The sequence below is a fragment of the Megascapheus bottae genome, unplaced genomic scaffold, assembly GCF_031878675.1.
Source record: "Megascapheus bottae isolate mThoBot1 unplaced genomic scaffold, mThoBot2.hap1 HAP1_SCAFFOLD_40, whole genome shotgun sequence".
Lineage (NCBI taxonomy): Eukaryota > Metazoa > Chordata > Mammalia > Rodentia > Geomyidae > Megascapheus > Megascapheus bottae.
Genome location: NW_028327715.1, coordinates 3,201,815 through 3,222,799, shown reverse-complemented (window position 1 = coordinate 3,222,799; position 20,985 = coordinate 3,201,815). Strand labels below are relative to the sequence as shown.

The 20,985-nt window shown below is 39.8% G+C and overlaps 1 protein-coding gene across 1 annotated transcript in view; it reads right to left on the bottom strand.

The window, feature by feature from the left end:
• The window catches only part of LOC150039353 (piezo-type mechanosensitive ion channel component 2-like), a 104,983-nt gene that overhangs the window by 18,215 nt on the left and 65,783 nt on the right, over nt 1–20,985 (bottom strand). The window contains exon 6 of the mRNA XM_090327828.1: nt 1,555–1,717. Coding sequence (XP_090183954.1) covers nt 1,555–1,717 — 163 coding nt within the window. The remainder of the gene's footprint in view (nt 1–1,554; nt 1,718–20,985) is intronic.

Sequence of the window (20,985 nt, the reverse complement as noted above, 5' to 3'; positions counted from 1 at the left end):
ACACGGAGAGGGAAAGCACATCCCTGTTTCTAGTGGCACACCTGCCAAGCCTGGGTTGGGACATGCTTTTCTCTTGTAGGATGTGCCAATTTAACAACTGCAGGCCTTGTCTGTTGAGGTCATGCTATTTTAACACCTATATTATCATGAGACACAGCAAGGCCCCTGACTGAAGACTGGATTTGTGGATCTGGTACAGCATACGGTGTGAAGCCAAGTAAAAGTAGGAAATGAATCCAGGCTGGAAATGATACCCAAGGAGAGATTGGATTCAGCCAAGTACTGATGTGAGTAGCACCCTGGCAGTTGATGGGGGAAAAGCACAGTCCTCTCTGTAGTATCAACTTTCTCCCTTTACATGCCATTGATGCACCTCTGAGCTCCTCACAGTCATTTAGGAGAAGGAATAGAAGACTGAGCTGTTTACTACCGAAAGAGGAGAAGTTTCCCCTCAAAAACCCCAAGTCTTTGTTGCCAATACTGTAGGCAGGGAGCTTCCTTACCCCTCTGCCTCACAGCTAGGCAAGGCACCCCCAAAGCTGGCCTTGCACTACAGGGTCCTGAGGGGATGAGAGCTCTGGACAAGATTTGGAAACTCCAATCGTTGTAGTAATAGAGGTTGCACGGTCTCTCAAGACTAAGTTTTGCTGTCAAATTAGGCTATAAGCTGGTTTGTATCATTTAGTGTGAGATTTTAGAAAATACCTGTCACACCTTTCTTTCCTTGTTTGTAAAACAAACCTAATACATTTCAGAGGAATTTAGCATACTGAGATAATGTATATAAACAACACGACACTTGGAGCGTACCAAGGGCTCAGTCCAAATGAACCTACTCTCCTGCTCACCATCCACCACTCATAGTGCACACAGGGGTGAAAGAAATCTGCTCTTTCACACTCAGTCCGCTTTGCAACTTTGTGTATTGATTGCTGTGTGTGTGTGTGTGTGTGTGTGTGTGAACTCAGGGCCTGGGCTCCGTCCTTTAGCTTTTTTTTTTTTCTTTTTAGTTCAAGGCTGGCACTCTGCCACTTGAGCCACAGTTTGACTTCTGGCTTTTTGTAGCTTAATGGGAGACAAGAATCTCACATGTTCTTTCTGCCCAGGGTGGATTCGAACCATGATCCTCATATCTCAGTCTCCTGAGTTGCCAGGATTAGAATTAGAAGCATGAGGGCCAGGAGTTTGGCCTAGTGGTAGAGTGCTTGCCTAGCATGCACGAAGACCCGGGTTCGATTCCTCAGTGCCACATACATAGAAAAAAGCCAGAAGTGGTGCTGTGGCTCAAGTGGTAGAGCCCTAGCCTTGAGAAAACCCAAGGACAGTGCTCAGGCCCTGAATTCAAGGCCCAGGATTGGCAAAACAAAAAAGAATTAGAAGCATGAGCTACCAGAGTGTAGCTTTCCTTGTCAGAATTATGATACCACCACCAGAACGTGAGCATCAGGAGGGACTAGAGTATTGACTAGTCAGTGGGCTAGAGGGATGCAACTCTTTACCCAGAGATTTAAGGTTACTTTGCAGACAAGATCACAGAGAGTGTTTGGGCCTTACAAGGGGTTCCTGTAGCCAGATGCGGATCAGCGTGGCCAGCGTGTAGTACATCACCAGCAGCAGGATGGGGTTGGCATGGTGATACCAGGACAGGTCATGGTTCACTATGATCTTCCACGTGCTGGAGCAGTCTGTTTGGATCACTGACTTGATACCAAACAACCTGTGAGCAAATAAAGAGAAGGCCTGAAAGCTGCTACAAACTCTATGATTCATGATAGCCCCAATCTATAACTATATACAGATATTTGCAATATGTATATAATATATACATCCTTGTCACATGTAAACATATATCCAACATTAACATCCACACTAACCAAATGAGCTCTATAGTGATTCAGAAATTCAGCACCGGAAGCTCATGCCTATAATCCTAGCTACTCAGCAGGCTGAGATTGGACAATCACAATTCAATGTAAGCCTGAGCAGGAAAGCCGGTGAAACTCTCCAATTAACTAATGGTCAAAGAGCAGGAAGTGGCTCGAGTGAGAGTTCCTGCCTTGAGAAGAAAAGCCAAGGGACAGCACTCAGGCCCTGAGTTCAAGGCTCAGTACTAGCATAAAAACTTCACAAAATTAGCTTCTACTAGTTTTTTTTTAAATAAAGAAATTTATATTTTGGTCACCACCAGCTCCATTATGAAAGTGCCAAGTATGTGGTAACATGTTACCAAGTCCAACTAAATGAACAAATATTTTGTTTCTGGCTGGACTTAGCATTAGCTGTTCAGCTAGTGTTGATATTATGGGGCAAATATTGAAGTTGGACATAGTTCTACAAATGAGCCACAAAAGGCAAATATTATATGGTAAAATTTCTATGATATATTGCTGTTAAATTTTATTTATAGGAAAATTGATTTTTTCCCCAAAGCTTTGTCCCTCATCATTTTGAAAGATGAGTTTATGAGATTTGTTAAACTTTGAAAGGATTTCTTTTTAATGCTAGTAGACTATTTCTAATTACATAGTAGAGAACTGTATAAAATATGATTGGTGTATAAAATGTGTAAATTTATAAAATGTGATGAATTTAGAAATGTATTTGCTTATATTCCTGCCTACTTTGGAGGCAGAGAGCTGAGGATCAAGGTTTAAAGGCAGTCTGGGCAGAAAAGTCTCTGAGACTTTTTTTTTTCATCTCCAATTAACCACCAAAAAGTTGAAAGTGGTGCTGTGGCTCAAGTGGTAGACTGCCAGTTTAAGCAATAAAAGTTAAGGAGAAGGAGGAGCCCTGAGTTTAAACTTTATAACAAGTATATATACATAGAAACACACACACACACACACACACACACACACACACATGCTAAATAAACACATTTCACAGAGATTTTTCATAGTTGCTTGTGAATTGAACTCTATACCTTCTGAACTGGTTTTAACATTTCTATAGAAACATTGAAGAACCTACATTTTGTACTACAAGATGTGGACCTAAGAAACATGTCAAGAAGCTGTAGAATTGTCCTCTACAAAGATTACTCTCTCTGTGTTTCTCTTTGTATCTCTGTTTCTGCATCTTTGCTTCTGTCTCTCTCTGTCTCTCTCTCTCAAGAGACTATATACTGTAGAAAGAATCTGTATTTAAGCAGAGGAATTTATACTTGGACTCTCATATTGTTTGTGTTGTTACAATTCGAGGTCCCTTCAGTATATAACTGTTAGGTTTACTTTGTTATTTACTTTCTAGGGTGTGTTGCATTTAGAAAGAACAGTGATTCTCATGTCAACCCTTACAAACTCCCTCCCACGGCCTGTTGACCACATGATGTGATGGCTAGCCTGAGGGAAGAAGGAGAGCCAGGAGGTATTTTCCCAGTGAATGTGGAAGGGGGGGCACAGGAACATGTTGTCAGGAAGAAAGTGTGATCTGGGGCAGTTAGTAGATGAGTAGATGAGAGGGGAGAAATGAGAAATGTTGAGGGATTGGTTTTTTTTTTTTCATCCCATGAGCCTGAGCAGGGGAAAATACTCAAAGGCTGGAGATAGATGGAAAATGGTTTTCACTGTGTATTAACAAACCTTATTCTATGTTGACAATATCCACATGATTGCTAAAATGTTTACAGTGGTACAAGTCTGGCATTCAAACTGTTTTAATAAAAATGGAGTCAGCCATCTTATTTATGAATCCACACTCATGGATCCAACCAATATAAAATTTTCAGACAAAAACTGTGTCTCTACTGAACATGTACAAACTTGTATTCTATAATAAATACCTACATAAGACAGGCTAACATTTATCTATGAACCATCTATCTCCTATTAGTTATAAGAAATAATCTAGGGATGATTTCAAGTGGGACATTACATGCAAACATCAGGTCATTTTTATAACAGGAACTTGAGTATCCATATATTCATATTCACACTGCCTCCTGGAACTATCCTTCTGCGCCTCCAGAGGGACAACTGTACCTGTAATTTTTTTAAATTTATTTTTTATTGTTATTATAAAGATGATATACAGAGGCGTTAAAGTTACATAAGTCAGGTAGTGAGTATGTTTCTTATATCTGTAATGAAAACCCTTCTCCAATCACCAAAGTCTTTGAATAACTATCTGAATCTCTTTATAAAAATGTCTCTTGGAAGCTAGGCAATGGTGACCCATGCTTGTAATCCTAGCTAGTCAGGTGGCTGAACTCTGAGGATTAGGGTTCAAAGGCAGCCTTGGCAGGAAAGTGTGTGAGACTCTTACCTGCAATTAACCAGAAAAAATCTGGAAGTGGAGCTGTGGCTCAAGTGGTAGAGTGCTGGCTTTGAGCAAAAAACAAAACTCAGGGAGCATGCCCAAGCCCTGAGTTCAATCTCTAGGACCAGCACAAATTTAAGAAAAAAAGGGAGGGGCTCTTTTTGCCTCAGGAGTGTATAATGACAAAACTGAAAATAATCTGTATGTTGCTTATTTGGAAACAAAAAATACATCTTTGTTTCTGCTTTTGTAATATTCCTTTCATCTGTTTGATCTGAGGTCCAGGTGTTTTTTTTGGGGGGGGGAGGGGTGTTTTTACCAGCCCTGGAGCTTGAACTCAGGGTCTGATCACTGTCCTTGGGCTTTCTCAAGGCTAGAGCTCTACCAGTTGAGCCACAGCACCACTTCTGGCTTTTCTATGTATGTGGTGCCAAGGAATTGAACCTGGGTCTTTGTGCATGCTAGGCAAGCACTCTACCACTAGGCCAAACTCCTGGTCCCGTGGGGTCCAGTTTTATGGATAGTTTATGTGAGAATCTTTGATAATTGCCTTCCTATCTCTGATTATCCTCCCCCTAGGACAGATGCTCACAAGCTCAACTTCTGAGCTTTGGGAACTTGTGGACCTCTAAAGACACCTCCACTCCACTGCGCTCTTCCTTTGCCATTTCCCTCCTCTGAAACAGTCATGATGGTTGACAGCAGAAGCAATGATGAAATGGCAAGACATTTGTTTCTTCTTATATGCGTTGGCAGATTTACACTGCCTCCCCCTGTTTCTAGCTTTGGCCCAGACTACATTTGCCTGGCCTCTCCACAGGATCCCAGGCCATTTATAAGACATGTGCAATACTGAAATCAACCCACACTTACAGGTAATTTTAACTGTAGTAAAATATGTGTAACATTGAAATGGACCACTTTAATCATTTTAACTGTGTAGTTCAGTGGTATGTTCAGTATTCCAATATCCAGAACTTTTTCAGTTTTGCAACACTGAAACTGCAACCCCTTGCTTAAACATTTCCCAACCCAATCTCCCCATCCCTGTAAACCATCCTTGTACTAATGGGTCTCTATGAACTCAGCTGGGTATCTTACAAACCATACCTTACATAAGTGGGATCTTACAGTATTGGTGTCTTGGTAGCTAGCTGAGGTCATAGTTCATCTATATCACAGCAAGTATCAGAATTTCCCTTTGTTTAAGGCTGAATATTATTCAGTTGCATGCATATGCCATGTACTGGTATCTGTTTAGTTAAATCATTGTTATGATATCATTGATATAAATTTTTTTAATACAGGGTCTCACCATGTTGCTTCAGCCAGCCTTGGGCATGTGATCCTCCTATTTCGGCCCACAAATAGCAAAACTACAGATGTGCAATGCAATGTTCAACATAGTACTTCTACTTTTACTCAGGAATAATGGTCCTGGGAATACACATGTACAAATATCTCCCCAATATTTTGCTTTCAATTCTTTTAACCAGGATTTGCTGACTTATACCGTGATTATAATTTTACTTTTTGAGGAATCACCATACTGTTTTCCATAGTGGCTCTACCAGTTTACGTCCTATCAGAAAAACTAGTTTCCAATATCTGCACACCCTTGCAAACCCTGCCAACATTTGTAACTTTATTTTTTTTAAGGGTAACTATCCTCAAGAGTGCAAAATGAGACACCTTTTCTCCTTGAGTGCTCAGAGCCCTTTTCACCCTGGCCCTCTGAAGTGAGCATTGGCTATCTAAAAGCATTAGGTTGATTAAAGTCTAAGGTAAATGCTTAATCTTGTCCTGCCACCAGGAAATAGGCTCCTTCCTGTTATTATAAAGTACTATACAAAGATAACATCTTTTTACTTTTTTTAGTTTTCCAGTCCTGGGGCTTTGAGGGACTTGGTGATATCCTGGAGATCTTTTTGCTTAAGGCTAGTATTCTACCACAACTCAACTTTCAGCTTTTTTGGTGGTATACTAGAGATAAAAATGTCATGGATTGTCCCACCAGAGCTGGTTTAAATCTTGATCCATAGATCTCAGCCTTCCCAGTAAGTAGGATTATCAGGATGACCCATAGGTGAGTTCTGGGTAACCAGAAGAAGAAAGAAATGGAAGGGCAGTGCGGGAGAGGTGGATGTGTCTTAGGAAATCTGAGTGCTGGGATATAGGCAGTAAGGAAAAGCAGACTTGGAAGACACACAAGAGACTTGTTGCTTGATGCTCAGCTTTGCAAAGTCGGGGAAAAGTTCTGGTGTTGTCATACTTCTAGTGCACACACTCAAGTTTACTTTGTTTTTCCTTTGGTCAGTTACTGTGTTTGGAACTCTGGACCCACCAGCTCTCACTCAGCTTGCTTATTCAGCTGTGCTCTGCTATTTAAGTCGAGCCTCCATCCTTGCTTTTTAGTGGTTCTTTTGGAGACAGAGAATCATTTTTTCTGCTTGAGCTGGCTTTGAACCATGGTACTCCAGGTTTTAGCCTCCAAAGTAAAATGGAAACATGTATTCCATTTTAAAAGTTAAAAAAATGAGGAGGATTCAGGTGGCATATATTCTCTATTTAATAGTTTGATTTATAAACAAGTATCTTCCATTGATTTACTTTAGGATGGTTCTCCCAATAAACTTGAAAATATCCGAGGCTTAAGTGTAGTGGGAAGAATGGGAGTGGGAAGAATGGTTTCCATGTGACCTTGAATTAGACACTCCACTATTTTATACTTCAAATTTCTCATTTGGAAAACAAGTAAAATGCAACTTTTGTTTTTCCAGTTTGTTTCAAACTCACTATCTTGCTGAGGCTGGCCTTGAACTTGAGATTTGTGAGTCTGTGGCTCCCATGTGCTGGGATTATAGGTATAGGGCACCACAGTTGGCCATACATAACAAATGGTGAGGGTTAGGTGTATGATATGACTAAAGCTTTAGAAAGGCTCATGACACTTCAAACTAGAATTCTTTTTTTTTCCCCAGTGTTGGGGATTGAACTCAGGGCCTGGGCACTGTCCTTGAGTTTTCTCAAGGCTAGTACTGTACCACTTGAGCTACAGCACTATTTCCAGCTTTTTCTGTGAGGAATTGGACCCAGGGCTTTGTACATGCAAGCACTCTACCACAAGGCCAAACTCCCGGTCCTCAAACTAGAATTCTGAGAAGTGATTTGGAAATGTCTTATGTAAAATTATTTTAGACTGCAAGCAAGTTTCTTAGTAGTATATATTAACTTTTGTGTCTCTTTGTGTAGTTTTCTTTGCATAATTAAAAAATTATCTTTACTTGTACAAAGATATTTCAAGTCAGCATGTCAACTTGTGAGCACAATGCATTTCGATCTGTATCACTCCATCTATCATTCTCCCCATCTCTCCCCAACCCCACCCATCCCCTCAATTTTTTCTAGTTCATTTTCACATATATACACTGAATATTATGACTGCATTCGCCTACCCTTCCTCTTTTCATCTGCCTACTCCGTAATCCTCACAAGCACATCGGTGACAACTATATTAGTACATAATAGTTACAAACCTAATCATAATGTATGTGTTTTAAGCGCATATAATAGTTGTATGTAAATGATGACATTTGTGCATATTTTATGCACCTTTGTAATATACTCATTTGAACTTATGAGCATTTCATTGCACTAAAAAAGACCCCACAGACTCAGAGGGAATGAGAATGTTAAAAGAGATGACATCGATCAAGAAGCTGTATTCATAAACTGCTCTGTTGAATGGAAACTCCTTTATATAGCAACATAAAGATAGTAAAAATTGATTAACATTAACCCCCGCAGACTAAGAATCTAGAACCAGGGGGAATTTACAAGAGGAGAAAGATATATTTCTCATTAACTTGAATGACTTCTGAAAAGAAAAATAAATATTGTAGATAGTACTAAGATCTACAAGATCTTAATATTTTCAAAATTGTGGATTCCCAACTCCAGTTTTCTCTACCAGAGCTTTGCAAGCCTTAGGTTTTATGCACAATTTTGATATATATTTTTGCCTGTGTGCACACATGTGAATTTAGGCCTTTTCTGGACATGTGCAGTAGTTGCACAAAGATGATAATTTTAAATGAACATATGGCAGAATGTTTGAATCAGATTTAATATAGTTGTGTACATAATGGAATACTGTGCACCTGTTAAAAATAACATACCATCTATATATCTATATATCTATATCTAGAATACATCAGGATATGTTTTAACTATTTAGACATTAAAAATAATTCTAGAGTTGTAAGAAGTTGAAAATATAGTAAGAATATGGGATTCCCTATACCCACTCTCTCCTGTTGCATTACCACAGCAGATTTGTCACAACCAACAAGCCAGTAGTGATGAGTCACTTTTAATTACAGTCCACACTGCATTTGGGTTTCTACTTAAGCCCTTTATTTATCTCTCTTAGAATCCATCTGGGGTACTGAATTACAATAAACCAACAGGGAACATTTATTCATCTAGTTGCTTACTTTTGTCATTATGGATGTAGTACAAATTGATATAGCTTTATTTTGTTGCTTAACTCATTCCAGCTAGAAACATTAAAACATCTTTCAGTTTGTGCTTATGTTCCTTTGCTAAGCCCATAGTTTCCTTCCTTTTTCTTCCCCTCCCCTCCTCTCCCCTCCCCTCCTCTCTGCTCTCCTCCCCTCACTTCCCCACTCCTCCCTTCCCCTCCCCTCCCCTAGCCTCTCTTCTCCTCTCCTTTTCTCTTCTCTTCTTTTCCCTTCCCTACCTGCTTTCCTCCCCTCTTTTATTAAAGTTGGGCTCAGGGCCTCTCAAGTTCTCTAATGCTTGAACTCTGGCCCAATTTCACACTTTCCTACTTTCTAGCACTACAAGCTGCTTCAGCTCTGTCCACATATTCCCTGACCCCACCTTAGGCAGTCATGCTTTAGTGAAGAGTGGTTTTGAGTTGTGAGTGGAAAAGTTGTCTGTGTACAGCCCTCCCCTCCCCTGCCCTTCTCCCTGGCCTGCCTCTCTGCTTGTGCCTTTCCTTGCAAGGCAAGCCATTCAGGCTTCTCTCTACAGGTCCTGGAGATTCACACCTGCCACAGAAGAGACAAAGGAAAGGTTTTCTGTTCCTATTAGCACAGCATATTTAGGCATGGAGATTCTTTTAAATTCTGCTTGTTGACTAAATCTTATTTTGTATAAAATTGGGTTTAACAGGCACCATTTTGGCAATGTGGAAAATTAAAAACAAAACAAAACAAAACAAAACAAAAACTCTTGGAGTGGGAGACCTATCTCCCAGGTGTGCCTGAATTCCAAGAGGCGGGGCAGGGATGTAGATAATAGGTTAGTGAACCTTTCTAGACCTATACCATGAACTCAGGAGACTCTTTGCCTCCTGACCAAGGCCCTGTTTAGGCTCCAAGTAGCTCAGCTGTCATTTTGCACTATGCCTTTCCTTAGTTTACCATGGTGTCCCATTCAGGTCTCCAGTAGAGTTGATCTGGTTTGTTGATATTATGTTTCTGCTCTTTCTTTACCAGCTTCATGGCTTATTTTCCTAACAGTATTAAGTATATTTGGAAAAAAACATAGTCAAGTATTCAAAGCTCACAAAGATGTCTACACATATTCTGTTTTAAGCTTTGTCGGTCTTGGTAACCTGAAAAATTTTGTTTGTTGCCCAAAGTGTTTGTTTTTTAAGTTTTTCATTTTCTAATTGACCACGTGGTTCCATCATGTTGAGGTTTAAAGTGATGTCATTTTTGCTGCTGAAATTCCAGAGAATTCAAATGACCGATTTTCTTTTTTTACAAAACTCTAAGCACCTCTTAAAACTTGTGCATAAGTGTGTGTGTGTGTGTGTGAACATATTCAGAATATGTAACTGTCACCATGGTACAAAATTATTTGCTTTATGACTACAAGCTAATGTAAACCCTGTGTTAAAGGAGTCGATTATCAAATGTGCTGCTTGTTAAATGGGAAACTGTTATCAATAAAAGCTGTAATGTGAGCCACAGTCTGACAAACTACTCTGTCTCTACAGCCTAACTGTGGTAGGAGTCACAGTTAATTGCCTTGGGGCAGGTCAAAGGGAAAAAAAAGAGGAAAGTTTTAAATATAAACCACAAAGAAGCTCATCAGATTTGGGTGCAAGCAAATGTGTCTAAGAGTTAATTTAAAACACAAATTATGGAAAAAACCAATAAGTAAATGTAAAAAATGAGGAAAAGGGCCTTGGGAAAGGAAGTGAGAAGACAAAAATGTTTTCCTTTGGATAAAAAATGATTTGGAAAGTAAAAAATTGTCTTACAAATCTCAAAAGGTTCAAATATACTATTGAGTTAGTCAAGTTTTAATGTGTGCTTTCCAAGTGTGTATGCCATTGGTTTATTTCAAGTTTTTATTTTAAAGTGCTATATTCAGCTAAACAGATTTAAAATTTTCATTATATCCAATGAGTTTTACCCTCTGCAGTGTTTAGCCAGACCCACAAGAAAAATAATAAACCTTATTCGTCAAGTCTAAAGTTATAGAAAAGCTCAACTTCTTATTTTAGTCTCCTTGTTGTAGCTTTTATTGAAAGTATATATATTTTTTGTAGCAGACTCCTTTGATCTGAGGACTGCTAGAAGCCTGGTTCTTATCTCTAATTAACCAGCTAAATATTGGAAATGATGCTGTTGCTCAAAAGTAGCAGAGTGCTAGCCTGGATCAGAAGTGCTCAGGGACAGCAACCAGTCCTTGTGTTCAAATCTGGTGAAAGTAAGGCCAGCTGAGACACACGATAGCAATGAGCACCTGAACTCCCAGGACAAAGCCAGTCTTGAAAACAAGGAACCCTGAAGAGGAGTATGAGGAGATGGTGTCACGTTCTAAATGGAGTCACTCCATTCTCATCCTTTGAAAATTAATCAGAGCAGGAGCTCAAGAGAAATAGTTAATAAGATTGCCCATCTAAGGTCCATGACTGGATAGCAACTTACATTCTTGCCATTTTTACCTGCTATTTGTATTTATAGTAAGTCTTAGACTGAGTACAGTTAGCCTTGGTGGCTTTCTGGGTCTCTATACATAGTCTATAATCCAGACATCTACAATCTGAACGTCTACCAAGGCTTCCTGTTGGACCCTTAACCACACCAATCCAACTCTAGTCTCAGACTGGTTATTCTCAACCAGTCCACTATGTTCTCCTTTACCTAAATGCCAAAAACCCCAGACATTCTCTTCCTGCCCCCAGTCCAGTAATATGGAAATTCCTCCTTCACTATAATGAGCCACAACTGGGTCCATGCTAACTTTTCTGTCTTGTGGCCAGGCTGTGTTCTCTAGTATCATTGATGTTAACTGGTCCTGCCACCCTGTCAGCCTTTTGCCTGATCTCACCTTTACAAAAGTTTCTTTTGACAGGATAACAACCATTACTCAGGATACCACCTGGGAACAAGTCAAGGCCACCCTATTACTAAAGGCAAATAGGGGCTTCACTTGCACTGCCCTGCCCTGCCTAGTGCAGACCTAGACTCTAAAGACCCCAGCCCCATTGACTCCTTGATGCCCCCACACTAGCAGAAAGTGCCCCCGAAAAGACCATGATGCCATTGCCTCTGATATCTTTAAATATTTCTGCTACCTCCTACTCGGGCTCCTGTGATCATAAGATAAAGTATCCCTATAGAATGGGGGAGTCAGGTACCATGCTACGATCAAGAAGGCAATCTCAGGTCTTTGATAGCCTCTTTAGAGTATGAATCATACCCTTGTTTATGTATTCCTTGGGTCCACTAACAGCAAGTTTTTGCTTTCTACTAAAATATTGTCATGGAAAATATGAAGACTTTTACCAACCTGTCAATTTTCTTGGACGGTACTCAATTGAACAACAAATCAGGGTCCCTTGAATACTTCGCCCATTGACAGTAGGAAGAAGCTCCAGAAGAAATGACCTCTGCCCATACTCCTTGACCTGTACTCTTACTTATTAAACAACAAAGGGGGGAATGTTAGCATGTTCTCTACCTCAGATCCTCAGCACCTCCCACTTCTCTTCCTGGGGCAGCTATGTCTCTTACCCCCAGCTGCCTCAGCAGAATACCTTCCACACAGACCAGAACTCCACCCTGCCTAGAACTCTCCCGGGATAGGTCCCCACACTCTGCATAGCTGTGCACACAGAGCACCTCCTACCTTTGGCCTCTATGTTGTATGGGTGCCCCTGAATAGGGAGAGGCACCATTTCTCCCTTTCCCATTGTGGAGGTGGCCTTGTTAACCAATGCTGGCAATAAGCTACTTTTCCTGGTTAAAAAATTCACTACCCAAGGTAAAGTTAGCACTGAATAACCCTAGACAAATTCTAACCAGTATGATGGCATTTAATAACCATAAAACTAGTCATAGCTATCATTGGGCTTCAACTTTAATCATCTGAGGCTGGATATTGAAATATTATTTGATATAAACTTGTTCCCATCTTCAAGTATTTGTAATAGTGGAAAAAAATCCCCAGTTTTTACATTTAATGTCGATGGTCTGTACAACCCACAAATGAAACTGGACAATGAAATTTTTCCAAAAAAGAACCTGAACCCCCTGCAGGGTTTTCTATTTTAACAAAATGGGTGGAAAGTTGGAGGCATTGTACTTGCCTGCTTAAGAAGTTCACCTTTTCCTTCCACTGATTCCTAAATGATGCTGGAGATACTTGGAGTAGAAGGCAATAATTATCACAGGGAAAATGAGTTCTGTGTGGATGGTGGAATTATTGTAGGGTGCAGGGGACCTGTAAGTCCAACAGGCCTCTTTTTTACATAGCTTATGCTCGTTTCCCAGCATCTGACAGGTACCTTTCCTAGAGAGGTCATCATTAGGCCTACTTGGTACAGGCAGTAAGAGTAGCAAGAACATTTGGTGCTGGCAGTAAATAATCTACCTCCCCCCACCCAACTTTACCTTGAAATGGCACTCCATTGGGGCAGTTCGAAACCATATAAGGTAACAGGATCCCTTAAATTGACCTTCAGGCGAATCTCCCAATGAGAGTCCTAACTGAGGGCTTTAACCAAACTAACAGTAGTCAAGAAGCTTTCCACAACTTCCCTGGCACCTTAATTCTCATTTCTGAATAAATTTTGCTTCTGCTCCAACTTTCCCTCTCTCATAATTCTTTATTTGGCAAAATCAAAAGGAACCCAATACAATACCACCACCTCTCCAAAGACTGTCCCTACAGAGCCTCTGCTCTCTTGCTCCTCACTTTCCAGAGTGGAGGTCTGGCCCTCACATTCCTGGGGATGTTCATGTTTTTGCCACCCTGTTCCTGTTGAGTTGAGCTGAACACACCCATGTGTAGCTAAGAGTTACCAGCATTCTCTAACATCTAAGATCAGAGTTTATATTATAGTTTCTATCTCTTCACTTCACAAAGAGCATTTGACTCAGCCTTTCCAAAGTGGAATTTTCAGATTTCCTGCAGAAGCCTAGAAATGCCAGTTCTAGGTCCCTATACCAGAATGTCTATGGCCTGAACCTGGGTGGAGACCAGGGAAAAGCAATTTTCAAACTTTCCCTCTGAGCCCCACCCACTGATTGAAAAGAACAGATAGTCTTAATGCTAGATTCCAAACTGTGCTGGACAAATACAATATAAACAGAGGTGGAATCATCTTTGTTCCCTCCAGATTATTTCTTTCACATGGAGAATTAAAGGAAGGAAGAGTTCCTAGAAGGGCTACTACTCTATGCAAACAGATGACTGAAGAAGCAATGAGGGTCATTGTTTTTAATTTTTATTGTTTTGTGTAGTTGTTATATAGAACTGTTACAGTTATACAGATCTACAGTTACCTAAGTCAGTACAATCTTTTTAAACTATTTTCCCCTTCCATTGCTCTCTCCCATTCTTTTCCTCCCATTCTCACTCAGGATATATCCAGTTTAATTTTTGCATAGTGTCTGGTGAGTATCACTGTTGTATTTGTTCATCCTTCTTCTACAATTCATGTACTCCCCCTTACCCTCCCAAATACAAAGAAAGTAACAAACAATACAAAAGAAAAAAAATCAAAAATGGCAGCAATGGCATCTAAAGAGTATCTCTTGTTTCCTTCTTTGGAGTTCATTTCATAGAATATTGTTTAATATATTATCTGTCCATAGATATTAAGCCTTGTCTCACTACTCCTATGCCTGGCTTCCTATGGCTAATGACAGGGTCCAATATAATTTATCATATCGTGTTTTTATTTGTTTGTTTTGGTCATTCAGTGTGTTTACCTGTAGTAAAGGCACATTCTAGTTACAACAAATGAGGGAAATCAAGAAGCCTATGTTTTTTTGGTTCTGGCTTACTTTGCTTAATGTAATATTTTTCAAGTCCTTCCATTTCCTTACAAGTGGTCCACTATCATTCTTTCTAATGGGTGAGTAGAATTCCATTATATATATGCATATATATGTGTGTGTATATATGTATATATATCACATGTTCTTGATCTATTCATTCACTGAGGGACATTTAAGTTGATTTTGTATCTAGGCTATGATAAACGGTGCTACAATAAACATAGTTGTGCTGATGGTTTTAGTTTGGCCTCATTTGTGTTCCGTTGGATAAATGCCCAGGAGTGGGATTGCTGGATCACAGTCTTTTGGGAACCTCCATGCTATTTTCCAGAGTGGCTCAACAAAGTTACATTCCCACCAACAGTGTAAAATGGTTCCTTTTTGGCCACATCCCCACCAGCATTTGTTATTGTTCGTTTTCCTGATAATGGCCATTCTAACTGGAGTGAGGTAGAATCTCACTGTTGTTTTGATTTCCATTTTTTATGGCCAGTGAAGTCTTCATGTGTCTATTAGTCATTCTTTTTTAATTCCTCTGAGAAGTCTCTCTTTAGATCTTTAGCCCATTTATTTGTTGGATTGTTGTGCTTTTCAGGGCTTACTTTTGGGCTGGGGGTTAATTTTTTAAGCTCTAAGTGAATTTTGGATATGAGGCCCTTGTCTGATGTACAGCTAGTGAAGATTTCTCCCATTCTGTGTGGGTTATAAAATCAACCCACAAATATTAGTGGTCTTTCTGTAGGCCACCAATGAGAGGAGTGATACTGAAATCAGGAAACTCCATTTGTAATAAATAACCTCAAAAAATAAAATACTTAGAAATTAACTTAACCAAACATAGAAAGGACCACTACTGTGAAAACTAAAATGTGTAGAAAACTGAAGTTATATGTCACCCTGCGCCTGAAGCAATTCCAGATCGATCAAAGACCTTGAGTTAAAGCAGGTATACCCTGAAAACTTTACAAGAAGGAATAGGAGATACACTAGGTCTGCTTGGCACAGGTCAATGTGGAGGGAGGACATGGAGAAATGACTGAGGGACAATGTAGAAGGATGCCTAAGGGAAGATATGGACGATGGCTGAGTGAGAACATGGAGGGATGACTAATGCAGGATGGAAAGAAATGGCTGAGCGACCATGTGGAAAGATGACTGGGAGAAGACTTGGCGTCTGGCTGTGGGAGGGTGTGGAGGGATCTATAAGGAAGGAAGAGAAAGAATGGCTGAGTGAGGAGTAGAGGACTCTAGGATGAAGTAGAGGCGTGGCCATGGAGGAGCTGAAGGATGCCAAAGGATGGCTGCTTTCCCTTCACAAGCGAACTGTCACCAGCCATTGTTAGAGGCTTGTCTCCCCAAAGCCTAAAGGAAGCATCAGAGTTCTGTGAGAGTATTTAGAGGTCTGCCTTTGAAGGATGACTGACTCATGAGGGGAAAAAGTCCTCCTGGTAATGACCAGTATCTCCTGAAGTGTCACTTTCCCTTCTCTACTGTATGTGGACACAACAGAGAGATAGTCTTATGGAAAGCCAGATGTGAAATCCCACCATACCCTGCAAACACTGCTGCAAACACTGCTTGGACAAGTCGGCCTCAGGAGCAGGGAGAAGCAGCTGTTTGCTCTAGTGAGCACCTCACAGTGCTGTTCCCAGCTGGGCTAAGCAGCTTTCTCAGACTGGAGGCCACAAGAATGACCTCTGCCTCTTAGGTAAGGAGGAAGAAGACAAGCAGAAAAGAAACAGACACTCTAGATTTAGAATATTGAGCAAGAAGCCACTCAAGCGTACTTGTTGTTCAGGACAAAATATATCTTCCTCTGAAGACAGTGACACCTTCCAGATACCTGCTCTTTATCTTTCTCCTAGTTTTTTTTTTGTTTTCATTTCATTAAAATATGCACATAATGTGGTGCTGGCAATTGCCCATGGTTAAACTTAGCTACATAATTAAACTCCTCACCCACTTCCCACATTGATCATTTTTATTCCTGGGAATTCTCACTAAAATGAAATCTGACTTAACAGGATCTCAGCAAACGCTCCACTGCTGCTAGGTGCTGGCAACTAATACCTGTAATCCTACTACTCAGGAGGCTAAGATCTAAGGATCACAAATCAAAGCTAGCCTAGCTAGGAAAGTCCATGAGGCTGTCATGTCTAATTAACCACTGAAAAAGCCATAAATGGAGGTGTAGCTCAACTGGTAGAATGCTACCCTTGAGTGAAAAAGCTAAGGGACAACATCCAGGTCCCAAGTTCAAGTCCCAGTACTGAAACAAACTAAAATGCTCCATTGCTAAGAAGTTTAAAACATTCTCTTGTTTTGTAGTGTAACTAATGTAAGAAAGTGACATAAACAACTGCAAATAAACCATTGTCATTTATGCTCCATTTATCCTATTGGAATTTATAAGGCAACTTTTACTTTTGTAATTAGTTTGTGATGGTTCTCACCATCACTGGATTGCACTAATCAACATCACAAAAGTAAGTAAAAAATCGTCTGCAAGACGTCATTTCTCTCTGGACACACTTCTCCCTTTTCCACATTTTAGATTCATGGCAGGTAATAACTTTTTCTTTGCATTGGTTATTGCTGAAGTTTTTTTTTTACACTAAATCTTAGTAAAGAGTAGTAACAAAAGCAAACAATCCCATTATTCCAAGCTTTCTGGTGACTTGTTTTAAGGCTTGCAGATCTATATGAAATCATACATGGTTTTGAGCCGAAAAGAATCTTAGCCATCACTGGCCTCTTCTGCCTGGTTTTCACATCTGCTTGAAGCCCTCTGTTATTTTTGTTTAGACAAACCATGGCCTGTTCAAGGACACCGATTATATTGAACAAAAAAGCTAGAACTATAAATTAGACTGCTTGAAAACTATTTCCTGCTGACCCATTGCTAATTCATTACTCTGTTGTTAATTACTAGATTGTGATGGGATGTATCATTTTAAGATACTTTGCTGTGTCCTGTGAGTTAACTAAAAGTCCCTCAACTTTGTATTTGTGTCCCTTGATCTGAGTTATACTTTACTGCAGTCAACTGTGCAATCTCCATGGGTCCAGGAAAGCCCCAAAACAATTTGGTGTAAGAAGCAAAGTACCCCACAAACAAGTAATGCTTTTTTATTATTATCTTAAAGAAAACATCCCCAAATTCAGGAGACTATTTTATTCCTGTTCTGTTCTGGCAATAAAGTGTCAATAATTTTTCAGAACTCCTCCAATGGTCAGGACTGAGCTAATAGGCAACAAAGACGCTCCTTCAATTTGCCACTCTGTTAACTCTGCTTATTTCTCATCTCTTGCATCCTTATTTAATTTAAAGCCAATATCTATACCTCTGAACTCAGCCAAAGATGTACTGAAGTGTTGTCTTCCCACGAGTGCAGACAATCTCCCATCTCAGCCCTTTGTCTCTTTATTTGGCACATAGGGACAAACCTAACGTGGAACTTCTGGATTTGGAGATTGGGGTTTAAAAACTGGGTCTCCGCTTCATGCATATAAAGTAATATCTCATAATCTGGCACAAAATAGTTGTTCTAGACTTTCTGTTTATTATCAGTGTGATTGTTAAAGATGATTCATGCATGAACTTGGCTTATGACAGGGATGAAACTTACTGGAGGTACCTTTGTCTTTCTGAGACTAACTTACTTTACTTAGCATAATTTTTTTTCTTGGTCCATCTCTTCATCTATAAATGACATAATATTATTGCTGTTGCAATTTTCCAAGACTAGCACATAGAGAGACTTTGGGTTCAGCAATCTTTGATGAGAGAAGAGAATTTCCCTCTGGGTGAAGCAGAATGTCTTGAGGATCTTTTTGATCATTCAGATCTGGTTGCTTCAGGGAGTACCATCACCCTTCAAAAGCTGGAGTGATTGCTAAGGGAATAGACAGTGAGTAGGACAGACCATCGTCACTGCCTGGCACAAGGCTTTGCCTCTACAGTCCTGGGGCCATCAGGGCTATTGAAAAAAAGAGTCAAAATGTCTTCCCAATTCCAGGTTTTATAGTGTAACCCAAAGGGTCTAGATTCCAATGGCTGGGCAGTGGGGTGAGGGGAAGAGAGCCCAGTAGGATTAATGTGCACACGAGAGGAATACGTACAGGCTATCAGTTATCTACAGAAAGCAATTTCTGTATTTCCAACTACTGTACAATTTCTCCTCCATGTTAGACGCATTTCTCTGTGGGAACAAGACTTAATTCTAAGAACTCTTTCCAGCAAGATCACTCTAGTTCTCATGGCATCCCACCAATCTCAGTGTAACACAGCCTCTTATACATTAGTTTTTTTCTTTTTTTCAATTTTGGCTTCTAACTCCTCCCTTCCCCATCTCCCTGCATGGATTATGTCATAGGGAAAACAGCCAATGTTTAACTATGCTTTTCATTACTTTCTTACTCTGGCTTTAAACATGTTTCCATGCCAAAAACTATGGGTACTTATTTTTTTCTCTGTGTGAGAAACTGTAATCTGTCAAATTTTACACTATGCTGTTTTTTCAGACTTGGGAAAACTTTGCATTGAGTCTCCTGGGCTCTGCATCATGCCTTTGAAGTTTCTAGGGGCATATGTATGTCTCAGGGATTTACCAATTGGCAGTTATTGTGTTTTATGCTAGATTTGCAGAATACTGCTTTGTACAGCATCCAGTCCAAAGGACAACTTAGTACCTAGTACAGGAGGTACTGTATGCACAACTGTGATTTCAGTGGACAAGTTAGACCATTTAGTAATGTCTTCTGCTACAGTCACTCTTTTGTTGTTGTCTGATCTTTCATTTATTTTTCAAATTTTGTGTTCATTATTATGAAGTAGCTGTACACGAGGGTTATAATTCAACATGTCACTTTAGAAGCACAATGTATTTTGATCAGTGCCACTCCTTTCATTACGCTCCTCCATCCTTCCCAAACCCACTCTCAGTTTTCCTAGTTTCATGGGATCCAGATTGATTATTATGACTGAATTCTCCCCCTTCATTCTTTTCATTCATTACCATCTCCCTTTACCTCTCCACACATATGTTCAGTATCAGATTCCTGGTATTTGATTTCGTTACACTGACAGTTAGGTATTTAAGGCGTTACATCATTTGAATTCTCCAATACAAATACCATAACTCAGTTAATACAGTAGTATGCATGTGCCTATGACCTTGTATCTGTTTAATTATATATTTATAAACTGGGAATAGATGGTAATTTTTTATCAACCTACTAAACACATTTTAAGAAGTTCACAGCAAGTGTGAAAAGACAAGAAAAAGAAGGCATCCAAATGGAAACCAATGAAGGTAAACAGTATTTGTGGGTAACATACTTTCTTTAGAAAACAATGTGGAACCTACAAAACAAGAAAGACCCCCTACCAACCTTCTAGAGTGAAAATTCTGGAGGACAGTGGCGAGGAGGTTCCTCATTCTAATGGCCTTTTGAGCTGTATGGACTCCAGAAGATGTAAGCTTAAGAAACAAAATGAGAACGCAGGGGCCAAATATTATACCACAAGTATTACACCAGATAGGGGTCCCAGAAAAGGTAGCTGACAATACAACCAGGACTGGTACCTTCCTATGAAAGTTATCCTTGTGGGGCGGGGGCCTTCCTCCAGCTTTGTGGATTAATTTGTGGATCTTAATTTGGACTTGTTCTGATCTGTTAACCCAAAACAACAGTCTTCCTTTAGTAACACACACACACACACACACACACACACACACACAGCCATGAGCTATGTAAAATTATTGACTCTCTTCTACTTTGTAGCACTACTATTTGTCCCTAGTACATAAAAATACGGTTGTTGTTTATATTTTTATCTTCTAACCTTCCATAACTGTATAACCTAATAAATCTAGGGCGAAACATAAACTAGGAATCTAAATGTCTTGACATACTTAAAGAACTGCATTTTATTTAAACATATCCCCATTAAAAATTACAGTTATAGGGCTGGGAGTGTGGCCTAACAGTAGAGTGCTTGCCTAACATGCACGAAGCCCAGGGTTGATTCCTTGGTATCACATACACAGAAAAAACTGGAAGTGGTGCTGTGGCTCAAGTGGTAGAGCATTAACCCTTATAAAGTGAGAAAGCTCAAGGATAGTGCCCAAGCCCTGAGTTTAAGACTCAGGACTGGCAAAAAGAAAAAAAGAAATATATAAGGTAATACTCTGATAAATAGTCAATTTTGAAGGAATTCTGAAATGACATCATAAGCAAAATACTCTATACAATTTCTAGAAAAAATCGAATTTGTGAATTAGAGTTTGGAAATGATTTCTTAAATGCCACATTGAAAGAATGATTGATAAAATAACAATTTGGCCATGTAGCCATTATCAAAATGAGAGTATTGCTCTAGCACAGCCACCAT